Source organism: Callorhinus ursinus, unplaced genomic scaffold, assembly GCF_003265705.2.
Source record: "Callorhinus ursinus isolate GAN/ISIS: 27379988/994484 unplaced genomic scaffold, GSC_fseal_2.0 scaffold43, whole genome shotgun sequence".
Taxonomy (NCBI): Eukaryota; Metazoa; Chordata; class Mammalia; order Carnivora; family Otariidae; genus Callorhinus; species Callorhinus ursinus.
Window position 1 is genome coordinate 4356676 of NW_027397105.1, and position 20511 is coordinate 4377186.

Below are 20511 nucleotides of genomic sequence, written 5' to 3' on the forward strand. Positions count from 1 at the left end.
GCCCTCCCTGCACTGCTGATTCAGGAAATCACAGCCCCACTCAGCCTCTGTGAGTTCGTTGAAACCGCTGCTTTCCTTCGCCTCCGCTGGGCATCCACATGTGCTGTTCCCTCCACCTGGAAGGCTGTTCCCCACCACCACCACCACCCTGGGCCAAGCTAACCCCTCAGCCACCTGTCCAGTCTTAGCTTACTCTCGCTTCTTCTGGAGCCCGTCACTGACATTTCCAGCACCCCCTGTGGCCACCCGAGCAAGTACCCAGAGCACAGACTTCCTCCAGCACTTACCACGGCTGACACGAAATGATCATTTATCTCCTGTCTCCTCCGGCACCAGTTACAAGCCTCCACCAAGGCAGGGGCTCTGACTGCCTGTGACTCAGAGCCTGGCCACGAAGGAGACGCTCAAAGGAACACGTGTCGCTGGACTGAGGAGGGTCCCCGTTAGGTGGGTGAGTCTCAGCATCTTACCTCCACCTCAAGCTCCCTTCTCCAACGGAACCCTGAATTTTCCAAGCCCTCGGTCCCACCCCCTCTCTCCTCTCCCACGTAGGAAGCCAGAACAATGGAAAGGTTGGTCACAAAAGGGCCCGGGTAGGGTAGGTCACGTACCCAGCCCCGTACCCACTCCACATGCACAGGGATGAGAGGGATCCCACCACCGGCGGGCAGGCAGGGGACAGGCCAGGACATGCTTCTGCAAAGGAGGCCAGCAAAACTCAGCCTCTGATGTCTCAGCCTCCCAGGCTGGTGGGCCCCCTTTATCCAGGATTGGGGCAGCCCGCCCCAGGGTTGCAAGCCAGAAACCTCCACTGGGTGGCACCAGATCACCACCACCTGTGCCCAGCCATCTGGTCTCCCAGGACTAGGGTAGGAGCAGGTAGGCACCCCCTGGGCTGCAGGGCACCCAGCCGGCAGTCCTGCCCATGACAGGGCACAGTAGGGACACGTTCCTCCCCCCCACCAACATTCTAATTTCCCTGATGAGTTTGCTTAAGGGGGAACAGCTCACAGAAAAAAGAACACACAGGGCTTTGAGCAAACCCTGGGCAAGCCGCTTAACCCACCTCCAACCCTGTATCTCAAATGGCCCTGTGTTCATTTGCTCATTGATTCATTCTTCAGGTACTACTACGCCATAATTGTTATCCATTATAACTGGCAGCCTGGGACCGTGTGAGTAAACACTACACTCGCCAAAGAGCACTGTATATACTTTTGGGGATCATTTGTTGGCGGCACTCTCTGGAACACTAAAACTTCTCATCCTGGGGGGGCCTGGGTGGCTCAGTCGTTAAGCGTCTGTCTTCGTCTCAGGTCATGATCCCAGGGTCCCGGGATCAAGCCCCGCATCGGGCTCCCTGCTCCGCGGGAAGCCTGCTTCTCCCTCTCCCTCTGCCCCCCCCCCCCCGCCTTGTGCTCCCTCTCCCTCTGTCAAATGAAAAAAAAAAATCTTTCTAAAAAAAACAAAAAACCTCTCATCCTATTTCTGCGATTGGCCCGCACGCTGCGTTATTTTTGTTACTTTGATGATATCTCAACTCTCCACGTTATCATCCGGAAAGAATCCACTCCACCTGCTCCTTAAAGCAGTTGCTCCCTGCCCTCTCCTGGGTCTCCACAGCTGGCCTACCCCGCATCCCCAAGTACCAGCACCCTGCTTCTCCTAATGTGCACGGTACCTGCCTTCTACTCAAGTCAAATGTGTTCCTTCTAAGAAACGTGCAAGATCCTGCAAAGTATAAAGAAAACAGAAAGTACTTTAGACCGAGGTTTCTCAACCTCAATAGCACTGTATTTTCGAACTGGATAATTCTTTGCTGCGGGGGCGGTCCTGTGCTGTATGGGATGACTGGTCATATTCCAGGACCCTCCTCACTAGCTGCCAGCCAGGAGTACCCCCTCCCCAGCCGTGACAACCGAAATGTCTCCAAACAAATGTCCCCGATGGAGAATCAGTCTTGGACGCAGATTGGACCAAGATCACCGTCCTGATTTCTTTTTCTTCTACTCCTTCGTCTTCATGAACATGTGGATTTCCTCCTCGCAAGTAAGACTGGCTGTGTATGGAGTGTGCGTGCTGCTTTTCCCACTCAATATTGGGTTCTCAGTCTTTTCCTAAATTCATGACATTTTCTTCAGAAATGGGCTTTCTCATGCCTGCATCAAAGAACAGGCTGGCTATGCGGGGCCAAAATCCACTGTACCCATCTCCCCTGTTGCTGGACAGTTCGGTTGGGTCCACTGCTGCAGAGCCGTAAATAACGCTCGAGGAAAACGCTTCCCACACAAATCAGAATCCCTGAATGTATTCCAAGAACAGATGCTGAAGGGCGATGTTCCTGGGTCCAAGCAGAGAAGGTTATAGCAATAAACATTAAAAAAAAAACAAAAAAGTTCGGGAACAACTTCACAGTTATTTTGGGGCTGGGGGGTAGCGCCAGCTTGGTCAGGTTATGTGATAACATAGCAGAATTTAGGCTGGTGTCTTCAGAAAACAGTCCACAGTCAGGTGGTAAATCAGCTTCATGCCAAATAGATTGATAGAGGCTGTGTTGCAAAGGCCTGCGGCGGAGGGCTTGGCAGAAAACACACAATACCAGGGCTGTGTGTGATGTGTGATGTGTGCCATGAGCAGGGGCGTGAAGGGGGCGCGCACGCGCACACACACACACACGCACACACACACACGTGCGCTGTGCACTATCGACCAGGCCCAGATCCTCCTCGCTCAAGGCACGGTCTTCTGACCAGCATCACCGGCATCCCCAGCGTCATCGGCATCCCCAGCATCATCAGCATCACCAGCATCATTAAGCATCATCCGGGAACTGCTTGGAAACAGAACCTCAGGATCTTTCCTAGACCTCCCGAATCAGAATCTACATTTTAACAAGAGGCCTGGGTGATGATTGAGTCCATCAGAATGTAAGAAGTTTCCGCCCACACGGACGTCCAGATTCTTTTCCAGAGCACTAGCTGAACCGAACCTGAGCCCAATGCTCAGCCTCCTAAGACCACTTCATGAAGCTTCCAGAAAGGAATGCTCTTGCCTGCATTAAAGCTGAGTGTTCCATTTTAGCCGACTGCAGCAACAGATCATGAGGCCTTTCTTTCTGGTGCACAGGACCCACTGTTGGGGGTAACAAGCAGCTACTCTCATCCTGAGCACCGGCAACTATTACGATCACCATCATCATCCCTGGGGCCTGGAAAGGGCTGGCAGAGTCTGCAGCCCTCATTGAGAGCATCTCCTGGATATAACTGATGGACAGAATAAGTAAGCCAATCCTCACGTCCTTAGACACAGCTTTACACAACTCAAAACACCAAGGGGCACAGCACTGAGGTCCAGACTGACCACTCAGGATTTGTGTCACTTGTCACTTGCAGGATTCGTGTCGCTTAAGCAGCCTGAGACTCGGTGGCCTCGCCTTTAAGACAGGATGGAGGGCGCCTGGGTGGCTCAGTTGGTTGAGCGACTGCCTTCGGCTCAGGCCATGATCCTGGGGTCCCGGGATCGAGTCCCGCATCGGGCTCCCTGCTCGGCAGGGAGTCTGCTTCTCCCTCCGACCCTCCCCCCTCTCATGTGCTCTCTCTTTCTCTCTCTCTCTCATTCTCGCTCTCTCAAATAAATAAATAAAATCTTTTAAAAAAAAAAGAGAAAACAGGATGGAAATGAATCTTAAACCATTCTCCCGTTTCCTCCCATCCCATCAAGGTCTTGCTGCTATTAAAGGTGAGAAAACATTTTATAGAATTCCGGTCTGAGTGAAGTCTGGGGCGGGCAAAGGGGGTGTGTAGAAGAAGGAAAGTGGCCCGGCCCCATCCATATTTAAAGTGACAGAAACCGAGACGGTATTTATGAGGAATCCAGACGGCAGGATGGACCCCTCTGCCCCAGCGATGGTTACAATCCCCCACCATCACCCCACTCCAACCACCCTCAACTTCTAGAGAAAACCAACAAACCACAATCGCCCCCTCTCCCCCAGTCACGGTACACAGGAACGACCCAGATATACCAGCCACTTTCTACTTGGGGCACACCCGGGCTGTGGTCACCTGGAGCCCCATGCGGTGCTGTCTTCACGACACCTCCCTGGTGGCCCCTACCTCCCATAACACGACCCCTTACCTGGGAATCACCGGTGGATTTTCGGACACTCATGTGGGCAGTCTCGGGAGGGTGCGCTGGGGTCCCTGCCACGTGGTATCCATTCACTGCGGGAAAGAAACACTGCTCAGATGCCATGCCGGCCACACACGGGCAACACCAACTGCCTGCAACCGCGGTCCCTTCCCCCACGTCACTGTCTGCCAGCCTCTGAGATGTCTCGCTCGGCCAGGACCATCTCTTGGGATCTGACCAGGGTTCGCGGAGCTGGAGATGGTCCGCAAGCATCTCTCTAATCCCCAGCTCCCAACTGTGCAGCTCTGGGGGGACCGCGTTTCTTTCTGAACCAGAGACAGACACGCTTCCGTGACAGGAGGTGGGGTCACTGCAGTCCACAGCCATCACTTGAAAATGCCACATCAGTTGTGGCCACTGGTGCTGACGCCACGGAGGCAGGCGGCCCCTCCACCACCTGGTGGCATCTCCCCAGAGGAACGCCCCCACCCTCGCCCTCACAGCACTGTAATACCAGTATAGAATGGAAAGAGCACAGGGTTTACTGGTTTCTGTGAAATTTGGCTTTGCTGATTAATAGCCGGGGGGGATCACAGGCCATCCCATTTGAGTCTCAGTTTTCCTAAAGTTAAAAAAAAAAAAAGGAAAAATATTCAAGGCTGCAAAATTCTACCCCCATGACACTCACTCATGCTCCCAAGGTGAGCTGATCAACCTGCTCTCTTATGGAGGCGGGGGGGGGGGGCAGGGCTGGCTTGTAGCATTTCCCGGGTTCCACTGGGAAACTGCCAATTCAAAGCTCCGAACACCCCCACAGGCTCCTGATGCCACAAGTATACATGCGACCCGTGCAATCTCGGGTCCCAGAGGGGACACTGCTCTCTGCCCCCTCGCAGACATGGTTACGTGAGCTTAGGGAGCAGTTCCTCCTCTGTGAGCCTCAGCTTCTGGATCTGTGAAATGGGGATAATCCTCCCCAGTCTCCAAACCTACTCAGTTGGCATGAAAATCCAATGGGGGCAGTATACTTGCGAAAGGGGGCTTTAGTCATTAAGTGATTCATGAAAAGGGGCGAGGGACAGATGGAGGGAGGGAAGACCACTTCTTCTGCTCCTGCATCCAATCGCCTTGAGCCCCAAGCCTGCGTGAGCTCTAGTAGACACCAGGGAAGCATGCTTTCCGCATGCCCCAGGCTTGGAGGAATTGCTGGAACATACAGACTGCACAGGTCGAACCCAGGACCCCGAGATCATGACCCAAACTGAGGTCCAACGCATGGCTCTTGTTGGGAGCATGCTGCAGTGTGGCAGGAAACAAGGGGAGAGGTTGGCTGAAAGTCACTAACATCTACTGATCTGCTGCAGGCAAGCAATGGGGTGATGAAGCAATGGGGGTGACGAAGGCCACCCCATGTGGGAACCGTTTTCATGCTGGGGGATGTCCCCCATTCTCTGCCATTTGCAGTGAAAAATGCAGTGCCCCCTGCGAGCAGAAACACAGACGCCCCCCCTCAGCAGACCCCTCTGGGCAGATGGGCTTCTCCCTGATCTGCAGGGCTGGCCTGATACCTTGGAAGTGGGTGGGCACAGACACAGGAAGGCGACAGAAAACTGGGCATGTGGCTGGCCCCCAGTGCAGCGGCTTGGGGAAGCAACAACCACCAAGAAATCAACCCGCATGGCCAGTTACAGCCCTGGTCTGCACTCAGGCCCCTCGGCAGCCGGTTACATGCTGATACTATACCCATGAGCACGCTGGTGTAAGGGGAGCTGGGGGTGTGATTCGAAGAGCCTCATGAAATGTTAAGGGGATCGAGGAGAAGCTACTCAGGTCAGCATCAGCTATGCCAGGAAGGGCACTAGGCTGATGATAAATACAACCCACAATGAAGGCATAGCATTCGAGAACTGTCATTTATCAAACAGCATAGCACTGAAATGGATAAAAGACATATGCCGGAGAATCTAAAGACGACAGGAGAAAACCTTAGTTACACCGCTTTCAGTCGATGACTGAGTAGACAGAAGTGAGGATGTAGAATATCTCAGTCATTTCATTTAGAAGCCTGAATGAACTAGATACTAAACGTCATGGGCTACGAACAAAGATAACATCTTTTTTTTTAAAGATTTTATTTATTTATTTGAGAGAGAGAGAGAGAGAGAGAGAGAGAGATGAGTGCGGGGAGGGGCAGAGGGAGAAGCAGACTCCCCGCTGAGCAGGGAGCCCGATGCAGGGCTCGATCCCAGGACCCCGAGATCATGACCTGAGCCGAAGGCAGATGCTTAACTGACTGAGCCACCCAGATGCCCAAGATAACATCTTTTGCCAACAAGCCACGGAACATTTTAAAAGGCCTGGGCATACTGAAGCCACAAATAAGGTGTTGCTAAATTGCAAAAGGCATTAAGAACACAGGCCACATTCTTTGACCAGAACGCAATAAAAGCAGATATTAGTAATGAAAGAACAAATACACAAGATCCCCATCCCTCCAACAACCAAACACTTGGAAATTTCAGAAAATGCCCTCCTAATGTCAGGTCAAAGAAGAGTTTAAAAGCCAGAATTACACAATATTTAGAAAATAATCAGGAAGAACATATCAAAACAGATGGGATAAGGCTTGAATTATATTTGGAGGAAAACCCATAGCCTTCATTAGTCCATTACCAAAACCAAGGAAATACAAATAAATGGACTAAACATTCAAATTAAGAATTCAGAAAAACCTTTAAAAGCCAACAGAGTAAACCAAAGGAAAACATGAGAAGGGGATATAAATATGGCACTAGAAACGAACCAGTTAGGAAACAGGATGACATGCACAACTCAGGCGAGTTCTCTTTGTGTGGGGGTGGCTTTCGGTGGGGGGAGATCACAACAATAAAAAAGCAGGTCAGCCCATCTAATCTGAGACTGAGAGAGTACATGAATGCTCAGAATGTAGACTTAGAAAGAAAACATAAGCAGATCTCATAAGAGATTTTTTTTAAATGCAAGCACATAGGATTTATAACTACATGCTAATAAAAACATAACCTTCCATAAGAATCAAATGATCAACAACGGTTTCAAAGGACACTAGAAACACCAAAATGAATAAAACCTTTGAAAAATGACCTCCCTCCAAAAGGCACTGGACCCAGACGGTTTTACGGGCAACTTGGCTTAAACGCTCAATGAAGAAACACCTAGACACAAACTATACCAAAATATACCAAGTGGAAACGTGGTAAATTTCCCAGTTGATTATACAAAAATCAGCATTACCCTGATCCTGAAAATCTACCAAAGACCACAGAAGAACCGAACCACCGTTCCGTGTGACTACAAACACGAAATATGTCAACTCTTACCCGAGCAGGTCTTAGCTAGGAAGGAGTCACTACCTTTGATGATATTGGGTCCCTGTACACCAGGGCCGTGCCCAGCCCCTTCCGACCCCCACCTCCTCCCCTCATAGCACCTAAAAGTGCACCCTCAGTACACCGCTGTCTGTCTTTGCTTCCAGCACCCCCCAGGCGCCCCGCCCGCCACATGAACGGCGGCCAGGAACTGGCAAATGCAGGGGCATTCTGCCCCTAATCCATTCTCTTGTTCTCACTTCAGTTCTGAGCTGTCAGCTGCTGGCTAATTACTTTCCATGTCAAAACAATTACTGGGAAAGAAAAAATAATTTCCCATCCAACCATTTCTCCCCACCCAGCAGCTCTCCCCTGCCTGGTCTTGCTGTGTTTCACTCTACCAGTCCCAGGCACACTCAGAAAAGCGATCGGTGGAGATCTGAAAAGTGATGGCTCACCCACGAGCGTCCCTGATTATTTCCAGTCCTCTCAGCTTACCAGGGGTTAGATGCAAAACAAGTAAGGCCAGAAGTGGGTGCTTTTGAAGCCTCCAGCCTCCAGCGGGTGGGAGTGGGATTAAAATAAAATTGGTCAAGGACTGCTCATAACCATAAGGAACATAATTCAGTCTGGGGATATTAAAAAAAATAAAAAGTCAAATGCCAAATTCAGCTGTTTTTAAAATAAGAAAAAGGGAACAGAAAGCCCTTATGTAGTAACTTTCATAATTTCAAACACAAATATAAACACACACGCACACATTTCATTCCTCTTTGTGGGCAGTTAAACAGAAGGAGGGCTTGAGAGATGTGTCATGAGAGGAGGGGACAGGTATGGGTAGAGAGGGAAAGGAGGTCTTCAGGGGGCAGAGGGAGAGGATGTGGAAAAAGCAGAAAAGGAGCATAGCAGGAGTTGTCGAGAGAGGCCAAGCAAGAGAGAAGAGCCAGCAACATCTGCTGCCCAGAATTCACACTCCCCTCTAGCTCCAGGCCCCCAATACAGAAAGCTCCATCCTCCATGTCCCACACTCCACGTTTCTGTTCCCTAAAGGACCCCCAAGGGTAGACTTACTCTTTCAAACAAGAAAATCAGCCCTGGAGACAGCCCCCTTTGGGTCTGGCCCACTCTCCCTTCTTTCTGGAATTAACACGTAATTTCCTTCCCCAAGCTGAAGAAACCCGGGAGCCCCCAACAAGGCCTTGTTCCTGAATGCACCCTCTTCCCCCGCCCACCCATTCACACATTCAACACGGCAGAATGCAGAGTTTCCCCGGGCATGCGACACATGACACCAATTTGGCAGGATGTTCATTCTAAGTGCAAAGCAGTGAAGGTAAAGGGTAGAGTCTTATGATCCAAAGACTTTGGGACAGGTGCCCCCATTATTCAGATATAAATTGCTTTATTACAGGAGGTCTTTTTAAATACAGGCACACCTCAGAGATATTGCAGGTTGGGTTCCAGACCACCACAATAAAGCGAACGTCATAATAAGGACAGTCAAATGAATGTTTTGATTTCTCAGTGCACATAAAAGTTAGGTTTAAGCCACACTCTATTAAAGTGTGCAATAACGTTATATCTAAAAAAATGTACATACTTAATTTAAAAATCCTTTATAGCTTAAAAGAAGCCATTAGCCATCATCTGAGCTTTCAGGGAGTCCTCATCTTTTGGCTGGTGGAGGGTCTTGCCTCAGTGTTGATGGCTGCCGGATGCTCAGGGTGGTGGCCGCTAAAGGCTGGGGTGACTGGCAATTTCTTAAAATAAGACAACAGTGAAATTTGCTGCATCGATCGACTCTTCCTTTCACTAACGATTTCTCTGTAGCAGGTGATGCTGTTTGATAGCATTTGACCCACAGGAGAACTTCCTTCAAAATCAGAGTTGGCCCCCTCAAACCCTGCTGCTGCTTTATCAACGAAGTTCATGGAATATTCTCGACCCTTTGTTGTTGTTTCAACAATCTTCACAGCATCTTCCCCAGGAGTAGATTCCACCTCAAGAAGCCACGTTCTTTGCTCATCCACAAGAAGCCACTCCTCATCCATTCAAGTTTGATCATGAGCTCGCAGCCATTCCACCCCATTTCTTGGCTCCACCTGATTCTAGGTCTCCTGCTATTTCTACCACATCTGCTGTGACCTCCTCCACTCGAGTCGTGACCCCCCTCAGAGTCATCCTTGACGGTTGGAAGTGACTGCCTCCACACTCTTGTTGGTGTTGCTATTTTGACCTCATGAATCATGAATGTTCTTAATGGCATGTAGAAGGGAGAATCCTTTCCAGAAGGTTTTCAATTTACTCTGACCAGATCCATCAGAGGAACCACTACCTTTGGCAGCTAGAGCCTTACAAAATAGATTTCTCACATAATAAAACTTGAAGGTCAAAGTGACTCCTTGACCCAAGGGCTACAGATGACTGTCGCGTTGGCAGGCATGCGAACAACACGCATCTCACTGCCCATCTCCACCAGAGCTCTGGGGAGACCAGGTGCATGGTCAATGAGCAGTCATATTTTGAAAAGAATCCTTTTTTTCTGAGCAGTGGGCCTCTGCAGTTAACTATGTCATAAACAGATATGCTGTCAAGCAGGCTTTGTTGTTCCATTGATAGAGCAAAGGCAGAGTAGACTTAGCATCATACCACAGAACCCATTTTGGGAACAGCTGTGGCTGTAAGAAGGCGGGTTTTGAAGTCGGGTGAACCAAGGCACACATCGGGGCCAGCATTGTGCTCAGCACCTCGGAAGGTACTATGGGCACAATCCCTGCCTCACACCCTCACCACACCCTGTGTAGTCAAGGAAGTTTGCGTGTCTACCCACTCGCTCTGTGTTGGGGGGGGAGCAGTGTTACATTAGAATCTTCCGGTCTGGAAACACCTGTCTGGCCACCTGGTTTTCACAGTCTTCCCTGACTGTCTAGAATGTAAACTGGATTCCCCAAAATAGAACCCACAATACATCTGCCCGTGTGGTTGGACATGGTTGCAAGCCTGTAGCTAAGGTCCACAGCATCGATGTTAAATAGGCTTCGGTGAGGTCCTCCGGGGCCTCAGCTGACGAGATCCAGTAAGGAACACACAAGCCCCCTTCCAGTGGGAGGTGTCCTGTGATCTGGAGGCAGGCCCTTCACCTAAGGATGATCCCTCAGTGGGCTCAAGCCCTCAGGCCGGGCAAAGCCAGAATGTGAACCCAGGTCTCCTGATAACTCCCACTCCCTCACCAGCAGGATGACTCAGAAAGAGATGGATTTCCTCCAGCCTTTAAGAAACAAACACACAAACGAACGCTCAATGCACATCCCAGGCCTGGAAGCTCAGAAAGGAATTCACTCTCCACACCTGCCCCGGCTGATAACTGAGCCACTAGGCAGAGGTAGCTATTTAAATCCTAACCGATTACATTTATTTATTTATTTATTTTAAAGATTTTTTTTTTCTTCTAAAGATTTTATTTATTTGAGAGAGAGAGAGAGAGAACACAAAGAGAGACGGTGAGAGGGAGAAGCAGACTCCCCGCTGAGCAGAGAGCCCGATGCGGGGCTCGATCCCAGGACCCTGAGATCATGACCTGATCCAAAATCAAGAGTTGGATGCTTAACTGACTGAGCCACCCAGGAGTCCCTCTAACCAATTAAATTTAAATAAAATATAAATGCCATGTGGTACCCAGAACTGGATCCCAGAACAGAAAGAGGGCACTGGTGGAAAAACTGGTGACATCTGCATAAAATTTAGTTAACGGTGACATAAAACGTTCATTTCTTACTCTTGACAAGCACACCCCAGTTATGTAGCACATTAGCCGTCGGGGAAACTGAGACCAGGGTATATAAGAACTCTCTGTACCGGCTTCGTAATTCCTCCGTAAACCCAAAATTACTCCAAAATAAAAAAAATATACGTATTAAATAAAGTAAAATTAAGTTAAGAATTCAGCTCCTCGGCTGCACTGGACACATTTCACGCGTCCATTAGCCATGTGCCTAACGTTACCACAGCGGACAGCGTAGATACAGCACATTTCTGTTATCCCAGAAAGTTCTACTGGACCACACTGCTCTGCAGTGTCCTTTGTTTTACTCAGTGATGCATCCACGAAACTCCCAGAACCTTGTTTTTCACTCTGCCCATAAATCATTGCGTCCGCACTGCCTATTAAACCAGCCCAAGGATCATTTTTAATATTCGCAGCAGTTACTGAATAGAGTCTTTGCTGTTCTGTTTGGGTTATGCGGACCTCACCCAGAAGACCTGGCGTGAAACGCCTCTAGTCAAGCTTATGGGATAAACACAGCACCCGACGCTGGTGGTCTTAAAGGAGAAAGTGGAGGAGAAGTCCCCAGCCCAGTGCTGACACTTAAGCAGCACCCAGCATTCAAAGAGCGGAATCCCCTTTGTGGGGGGCACTGGGTGTGTTCCCAGATCTCGCTCTCCAGCTGGTAACCTGGCTGGGCTATGCTTCCGACCAACCTGCACTAAGAATTAAAAACGGCCACTGTCCACACGTGGTTTTTCAAACCCTCTCCACAAGCTACAACTCAGGAGTAAAACAGCCCCGTGGACTTCCTCAGCCTTCTGCCTCCACGAAGGGGCGGCTGCTTGGGCTGACCTTGGCTGGGTTCCTTTGGGGTTCCTGCAGAGATCCTTCCTGACCTGCTTTTCCATGTTCTTCTTCAGAAACGACCATACGGGATGTTTGTGGTCCATGAATGAGGTGTTTTCCACGCTGCTCTCACCCCCTACACCCCGCCCCCCCCCGCCGCAATCCCACCGCAATGCCCGTTGCTGCTTAACCAAGAGCAATCCTGACTCAGCCAAGTAGTGCCCGGCTGCTTTGAGAAGGCAGCTGAGCTGCCTTCCAACCACTGAGCTCAGGATGAAATCCCACCATCTTCCTATAGCTTGGGGGGCCCGGCAGGTTCTATCCCTGTTGACTGCTCTCCCCTCAACACCTACCACTCACCCCCTCGCCCCCCACCCACCCTCCAGCCACAATGGCCATGTCAGCGTCACTCCTGCCCCAGGGCCTTTGCACTGGCTGCTCCCTGGCCCAGTATACTTCACCACCGCCCTGCACACATACCCATCTTCTCACTGCGGCCATCCCTGACTCCCCAGTCCCACTCTATCCGACTTTAATGCCTTGCAAGGACAATCTGACATATTTCAGGTTTGCTTGTTTGCCCAAGTCCCCTGCTAGAATGTGGGTTCCTGGGAGCAGTTCCAAACACAGGTGTGGCTTGTCTGTGGTGCGATCCCAGGCCCCGAGAACAGCATCCGGCATAGTCTTTGAAGGCAAGGCTTGAAACCCCACCACTGCTGCATTTGCAGAAGCCCGAGTACAAGAGGGGCTGAGATCGGGGGCCTTGGGGTGGTCCCCAGGGGGGGAGTTGACAACCCCAGGAGCATGGGGTGGGGGGGGGGGACGGTTAAGCTCCAGCAACCTCATGTCCCCGCCGAGTCTTTCCACCTCCTGAAAGCTGCCTGCAAAACTGAATGAGAGAGTATCTGGAAAAAACCTAGTGCTCCCCGTAGAGAGAACTGCCCATGTGCCTCCTATTTCATTCTCCAGAGAAGTTTTGTTCAAAGGCTAGGAAAGAAGATGTCAAAACATCACGGAGGCTCCTACAGCCTCACGGATAAGGTTTCTTCCCTTCCATCCCCGAGCGTGGACACAGAGCGTGTCCGTGCCCCAGGGTGGAGAGAATCAAGAACCGTGAGCCACGGAGGGCTGGACAGGACCTGAGCCACGGCCTTTCTCCAGTCCCTCGCGCTGTAGTAAATGGGGCCAAACAAGGCCTGGCGAGAAGACGCGGGGTGCCCGACGACCCAGTCTGACCAGCCATCATTTCTAAATCTCAGTCTAAGAAGCCACAACCGGGGGCGACTGGGTGGCTCAGTCGTTAAGCGTCTGCCTTCGGCTCAGGTCATGGGATCGAGTCCCACATCGCGTTCCCCGCTCGGCGGGAGGCCCGCTTCTCCCTCTCCCACTCCCCCTGCTTGTGTTCCTGCTCTCGCTGTCTCTCTCTGTCAAATAAATAAATAAAATCTTAAAAAAAAAAAGAAGCCACAACCGGGAGAGGCACCCTGATGTCCGGTGCCACGGGGGAGGAAAACAAAGAGGCCTTTCCTTGAATGAGGGGTACATGCTGACTGCGGGATGTATCTGACTTCCAAGGAATCCATGAAAGGTGGGTCTCTGAGCCGGGGAACAAGGCTTCTGTGGATCATGTTGCTGCTTCTCATTTCTATGGGCCATGTGGTCTGTCACCCATCCCTTGAACGGTGCTGAACGGACGTTCTGAGTCACCCCAGGACAGAGCTACTTTGTTGGGGGGTGGGTATGCTGTCCGGGGCAATGCATCCCTGGCAAAATCACCCCCAGGGGTGAGAACCACTGTGCCAGGGGCAGGAAAACCTAACTAGTACGTACGGATGTTGCCGACCAACAAAAGGGCAGCAGGAAGCACCGAATCAAACAGGGTCTTCATCAGAATGCTGATGTGTCTGCGGCATCTCCAAAGGGCCGAAGGGCAGGCAGAACTTCCAACTGCACGAGGCTGCAAGGCCCTTTTTGGCAGAGAACTTGACAGACCTAGGTTCCCGCAGACTTGGGGACAGGTGTCCCAGCCCCCCACAGCTGGAGGCAGAGGAGGGCAGGTCGGTGACCACATGCCCGGTCCAACGCCTTGGCCCTCTTGACAATCCTCGTCGGTGGGTCTGACCCTCTCCGCCCATCTCCCCGCCCTTCTCAGCCCCCCTCAGAGCCCCAGCACCCAGCTCAGTGCTTGGTGGACAGGCGTCCCGTTGTGCTGCTCGGGTGAAGGCAGGAACCTGTCCCACTAGCCCCGAACCAACTCCTCCCAGCCCCCATTCTGGGGGGACGGCCCCCACACAGCACAGAGGGGACAGGCTGCTGCTGGGGAGGGGCTGCACCAGGGAGAGCGGGCTTGGGGAGGTGACCCCAATGTCGCAAAGGCGAGTTCCCCACCCAGCTCTCCCAGCCCCACCAGCCCGGTGCACGTGGCAGGCTGCGACAGGCCGTGGCAGCTCACGCCTGACACCTGCACACGCCTCCTCCGGCCTTTGCAGACCAACCGCTCTGGCCCCAAACAGCTGGGTTGTCTCCTTTCTGGTGTCTGGCTGGCCCGGAGCCAGCCAGGATAGAGGGCCACGCCTCGCTTTATTCATGCAGGCATCTCGGTTGCTAAAAAGAACAAAAAAAAACCCCAAGGACGACAACAGGGAAGGCAGTGTGCCCGGAATGGCCTGTCGTCCATACAACAGGCAGGCAGGCTGAATGGGCTCGGTTCTCGCAATGCAGGGCTCACCCTGTCCCTAGGGCATCACGAGCAAATGCCCCATTTCCCTCCCTCCCAAGAGGGTTCCTCTCTGTTTGAATTTTTTTTTTAATTTAAGTAAAAAAATTACACACACACACACACACACACACACAAGATGTAAATAAAAACATTTAAAAAGCCTAGAACACCTGCTCGCCCCCTCTCCCGTGCCTCGGCTGATTGATTCTCCAGAGCTCTGTTTCTCTATTTTCCTACCATGTTGCTTTTTGAATTCTTCTGCTCTGGCAATTCTCATTTCCCAAAATCATATACTTGGATCATATAGCTTTATATTATATGGACCATACAATACACGTTGAGTTCTCAATGTATCAGCGGTAGAGAATGTCTGAAGACTCTTCTCTATGAAAGGCAGCCCTCTGCACCCGAGACCCTTCCTCTGATCCAAGGGTTAAAGGCTGCTTGTCCTCCCTACACCCGTCTGCACACGTGCTCATGCATTCACGCAGCCCCTCACTCGGTCATCCTTTTGGCTCTTCCCTTGGTCACCTGGGATGGGTTAGGTAAGCTCCGTAGACCTCCGATGACTTGGGGCCCCATGAAGGTTGTGCAGGCCCTCACCGCCCTCCACGTAAGCTGCTGCTTCTCCCCTCCCCTCCTGGGTGCCTCCCCGCCTCAGTCCAGCTACACCGGGCCACCAACGTGCAAATTCCAGGCCGCCACCGGAACCACGACTTCCGGGCTTTGGCACCCGGCTGATGCATAAAGTCCAAAGACCAACAAATGGGGTTCACGCCCCCTGCGATTGTGGAGACCATTCGTGAGTTCCCTCAACACTGAAGCCAGCCCGTGTCTGGGGACTGAGGATTCCATAGAAGTCAGGGGGAGAGGAAGTATCCACCCTCAGGGAGCATGCAGTCTAGTGTGGGAGAGCCACAACCGACGCGGGTGGGGGGGGATGTGCTCTGAGGGCTGGGATCCGGACCGATGGGTGAGGGCTCTACATCAACCTGCCTCCTGGGGTCTCAGAATAAAACCCCCACCCAGGATAGGAATGTCGACCTCAACCACCTCCACTTGATTGTCTTTGCAGATGGAGAACTTACGCCCTGACAACAAATCCCAAGTGCCTTCTAGAACATTCTACTTGAAAGCTGCCCCATAAAAATCTGCCTCCTTTAACTTTACTCTTTGAGGCATTCCGGGACTTTGCAGAGAAGTTCTGCCCCCACTTTGGGTACCCACACCAGCAGACAGGTTACGGCCCTGAGGCCTCACCTCACCCGGGCATCTTCGCTCCCTAAGCACCTGAAGGGAGTGAGGGTGAGCCATCAGGTTGCTGTCCAGGGAGAGCCCACCCTCCTAGCCCTCTAAACTGCTCCCTGCCTGGGTTTGGCCAGATCCCCAGCCACGTTCCAGACCCCAGAACCCAGAGTCTTGGCCTTTCCAGGGAAGGTGGGTGTGTGGTCCCTCCCGGTTGCCCCGAAGGAGTGAGTAGACCATACCTGTTGGAGGCAGAGAGCTCCTGTGAGGGCCAGGGCTGGCTGGAATCCCAGGAGAAGTGCTGGGACGTTCCCAGGTGGTCTCTGGTCAAAGAAAGAAACACAATCACTTGGAGACGCTCATAGGGCAGAACCAGGAAACGTAGAGACCTGGCCGGCCACCTCCCTGCCCAACCCCGGGAAGCAGGAGATGGCTTTCTGCCCCCACATCATTCCCCCCACCCCATGACTACACGGTTTCTCTTTACTGGGGGCCCTTCTCCATACAGCTGTGAGCAGGAGGAGGTGGCCTTGGGGCTGGGATCCTTGGAAACGTCCCCCATCACCCCCTCCAATCCCCCAAGGCTGCCAACTCACACACCTCCACGTCTGTCCCGTGCCCCTGAACCCCCAGCCTGCCAACTGGCCATTTCTCCCACGTGCCCACTATCACCTGAAACCCCCAAGCCAGAGGAAGGAGCCCTGGCCTGGGATCTATACAGAGACAAGAGGGGGTGGGGGTCCTCTGTCAAATGGGGGTGATTTCCCAAGTCCTTCCCGGCTCTACAGGCCCACGTCTTGTCTGAATTACAACTGCTGCATCAGACCAGCTGCCTCTCCCTCCCCAGATGCCCAGCTACACCTGCTGGCCAGGGAAAAAACTAATACCTGCAGCCACGTGCTCGCCCCCGAACGCGTTGTTAGCAATGTCATCCCTGCAAGCAGAGACTTCTTATAAAGTTATCCGGTGATAAAAACGATCCTTTCTCACTCTATACAATTTGACAATGTAGAAAGACACAGAGAAAAGAGCGGCATCTGGGGCACCTGGGTGGCTCAGTCGGTTGAGCGTCTGCCTTTGGCTCAGGTCTTGGTCCCGGGGTCCTGAGATCGAGTCCCGCATCGGGCTCCCTGCTCAGCGGGGAGCCTGCTTCTCCCTTCCCCTCTACCCCTGCTCGTGAGTGTGTGCTCTCGCTCGAGAAAGAGAAATACGAGATTACAGAGCAGCGCAAGGTTGATCAGAAAGCTGTGGACTCGCAAATTCTGCCAAAAATCAAAGCTGTTCCTCAGCTTCAGGGCTACCTCCGCTCTGTGTTTTCTCTCACAAATGGAGTTTACCCTCACAAATTGGTGTTCTAAATTTCTTACAAAGAACGTAATTAAATAACTGATCCATTTCAAAAAAAAAAATTGGGTTTTTTTTTTTCTCTCACTCAAATAAATAAATAAAATCTTAGGAAGGAAGGAAGGGTACCATCCATAGTCCCACAGCTCAGAAGTCCTCACTATCAACACTTCGGTATCTTCAGCGATGTATTTTTGAGGCATGTATACATCTTTAAAATCATACTGTACTGGGCGCCTGGGTGGCTCAGTCATTAAGTGTCTGCCTTCGGCTTAGGTCATGGTCCCAGGGTCCTGGGATCGAGCCTCACAACGGGCTCCCTGCTCCACGGGAAGCCTGCTTCTCCCTCACCCACTCCCCCTGCTTGTGTTCCTGCTCTCACTGTGTCTCTCTCTGTCAAATAAATAAAATCTTAAAAAAAAAAAAAGAGGAGATCGATAATGGTATCCACTCAAGACAATCACTGTATTTGTGCCAAACACCCACATACAGTTATTTTTAGTGAGTCCATTACGTGGACATAACATTATTTAATCAAAAATTCTATTACTAAAATCTCGATGGTCTCAGATACTCAGAAAACAAAAATAAGCACAACTTTTCAATGGCCTCTCTCAACTAGCACTCAAGAGAACTGGGTTCCCGCCTCAGCTCTGCCTGTCATTTGCTGTGCAGCCCTGGGCAACTCACACGGCGTCTCTGGTCCTCTGATTCTTCATCCGAAATGAAAGGGTTGGGCTCACTGGTCTTTTTGGTCCCAACACTCCGGCCCTCCAGCTTTGATCGGTGGTCTTAGGACTCCAGGAATGACCAGAAGAGCAGGCTCAGTGGCTGCCGGTGGGAGGAGGAACCGGCGGGCTCACCCCAGAGCCCTGCTCTCCCTACAGGTCACACACACACAGGGACAATCCTTTGTTGGCTCCTCCTGAACCCAGCACACAGAATAATGTCCAAACCTCATAGCCCCCGCATCTGTCCAGAGTGACTTCCCACTCACTTCACTCCAGCACATTTGCTGGTCTCAGAACACGCCTTTGCTATACTCGCCCCCTGAGCCCCACCACCATCCCTGGATGGCAGAATCTTATTCATTAGTCAAGTCTGAACCAAAAGGCCTCTTCCACCATGCAGCCTTCCCAGACTGCGTTTCTCCCCTGCTGCCAAATGCCCCAACTTTCTAGAGTCATGCCAGGATGTCTCCAGCTGCAGAGGCTCCCAGCTGAGTCCCTCTCGGGGCGCACTGCCTGTGGCCAAAGGGAGCTAGGTGTCTTGCCCAAGGCTCTGCCTGGGGTGGGGGGTGGGGAGTGCTGCCCATCCAATAGCTGGTCAACATGGGGGGGGGAGGGTAAAAAGCCCACCAATCCCCCTCCAGTCTTCAAGGACAAACAGCCCCGTTCTCCTACACGTGGGAAAGGTCCCCAGGGAAACGTCCACTCTGTGTTGCTGCCTCCACGCCTTTGGTGGCTGAGGCCACCGACCTGATTTCAGAGTTCTGCCCCATCGGAGCCTGGGACAGTCGGCTGGGAGCAGGGCGGCAAACGCCTGCAAGGCTGGGCGATACAGGGGGTCTCTGAGGGACCACCAGCTCTTCCTAGCCCAGATGAAACTGAATTCTATGTGGGCAGGACCTGCACTCGTGGGTCTAAAGAAAAGAACACCACAGTGACTCCTGGCAGCAAATGGAGTAACCCCGGAGGGCTGCGGGAGGAGGTGACTCGCAGGACGTGAACAGTGGCGTGGCTCAGCTGCCCCTGTAGGGCCCCTTCACCTCCCCACTGTGAATCCTAATGACAGAGTAGGAGAGCCAATGTGGCATCGTGCGCCCGGGAGGCTGCAAGACGAGGGTCTGAGATCACAGGGAGGTGCAGGCTTGCAGTCAAGAAGGCCCCTTCTGTCTCACTGGCTGGCCGGGGTCACTTACAGGCCCCCCCCCCAGAAGCTGGAGCCCCTCCCTCCCACAAGAACCACAACTCTCAGGCCAAACTTCATTAGGGCGAGAGAACGGCCTGAAGGAGTCAGCCCAGCGCACCTCCTCATCCTGGCCAACCCGGGTCAACCCAAAACACAGGGCCAACCCAAAACACAGGGCCACCGCAAGCCTGAGGCAGGAAGGCAGCCGGGCCAGGCCAGGCAGGTGTCTGGAGCGAGCCACGGGGACTCTGGCTGAGTGACCTCACCAGCAGCAGGAAACATCACCCCAGATGACCGTACCACCCACAGGGAGGAAGCCATTTCTAGGCTTCTTCCAATAAAAGATCCCCTAATCTGTTTACAGCACACCAGGCTCCTTGACCAAGCAAAGCTGAAACAGCAGCTTGGGGCCTGACGGACCCTGGGTTCTAACCCTGGGGTTTCAGGTGGTTTCAGAAACACCCAGACTCCTCCTACGAGAGGCGTTGCCAGGCATGCCCCAAAGGCTGGGCGGGGGGGGGGGGGGGGCGCGGCTTGGCAAGGTCAGAGCGGAAGTGAGACGGGTTCTTGGAGAGACTGCCCATCCAACTCAATCCACGAAAAACACATTTTTTCCCCAATGGCAACCCCAACTCGTTCGGACCCCTTCGACTGAAACCAGAAAAAGCACACACACACAAATCAACTGGCCCAGGGAGGTTGCTCTCCTAGCCGTCGACACTCTGGGCCAGAGATTTTTAATTTCCCCATCAGTGGACAACAATGACTGCCATGGAGAATAAAACTCTCGGAGAAAGTATAGTGGAAAGGCGGACAGAGATGTAAGCCTGGGATTCAAAGCACAGGCGGCCCCTCCTTCTAATAATAATGATCATGATAATAATGCTAATAATAAACCAGGAAGTGAGACAGCAGTTATCAACCGTTTACACGGTTACTTCTGGACTTCATTGCCCTTGTTAAGACTATATCCTGCTTGCGTTAGAAATAGCGGCTTCCAAAGAAACAGTCCACAAAACCAAAAGACAACTGACAGAATGGGAGAAAATATTTGCAAATGACATATCAGATAAAGGGCTAGTATCCAAAATCTATAAAGAACTTATCAAACTCCACACCCAAAGAACAAATAATCCAATCAAGAAATGGGCAGAAGACATGAACAGACATTTCTCCAAAGAAGACATCCAAATGGCCAACAG

At 52.0% G+C, this 20511-nt stretch overlaps 1 protein-coding gene across 9 annotated transcripts in view; it reads right to left on the reverse strand.

Moving 5' to 3' along the window:
* The window catches only part of GAS7 (growth arrest specific 7), a 191037-nt gene that overhangs the window by 33294 nt on the left and 137232 nt on the right, over window positions 1-20511 (reverse strand). For 6 of the 9 annotated variants that reach the window (XM_025864283.2, XM_073881715.1, XM_025864284.2 and 3 more), the window contains exons 3-4: window positions 16297-16377; window positions 4138-4223 (exon numbers count right to left, since the gene is read on the reverse strand). In XM_025864283.2, the coding sequence (XP_025720068.1) occupies window positions 4138-4223; window positions 16297-16377 (167 nt within the window). Of the gene's footprint in view, window positions 1-4137; window positions 4224-16296; window positions 16378-16726; window positions 16768-18088; window positions 18133-20511 lie in introns of those variants that run through there. The other 3 variants (XM_073881710.1, XM_073881714.1, XM_073881713.1) reach the window with 2 other exon arrangements.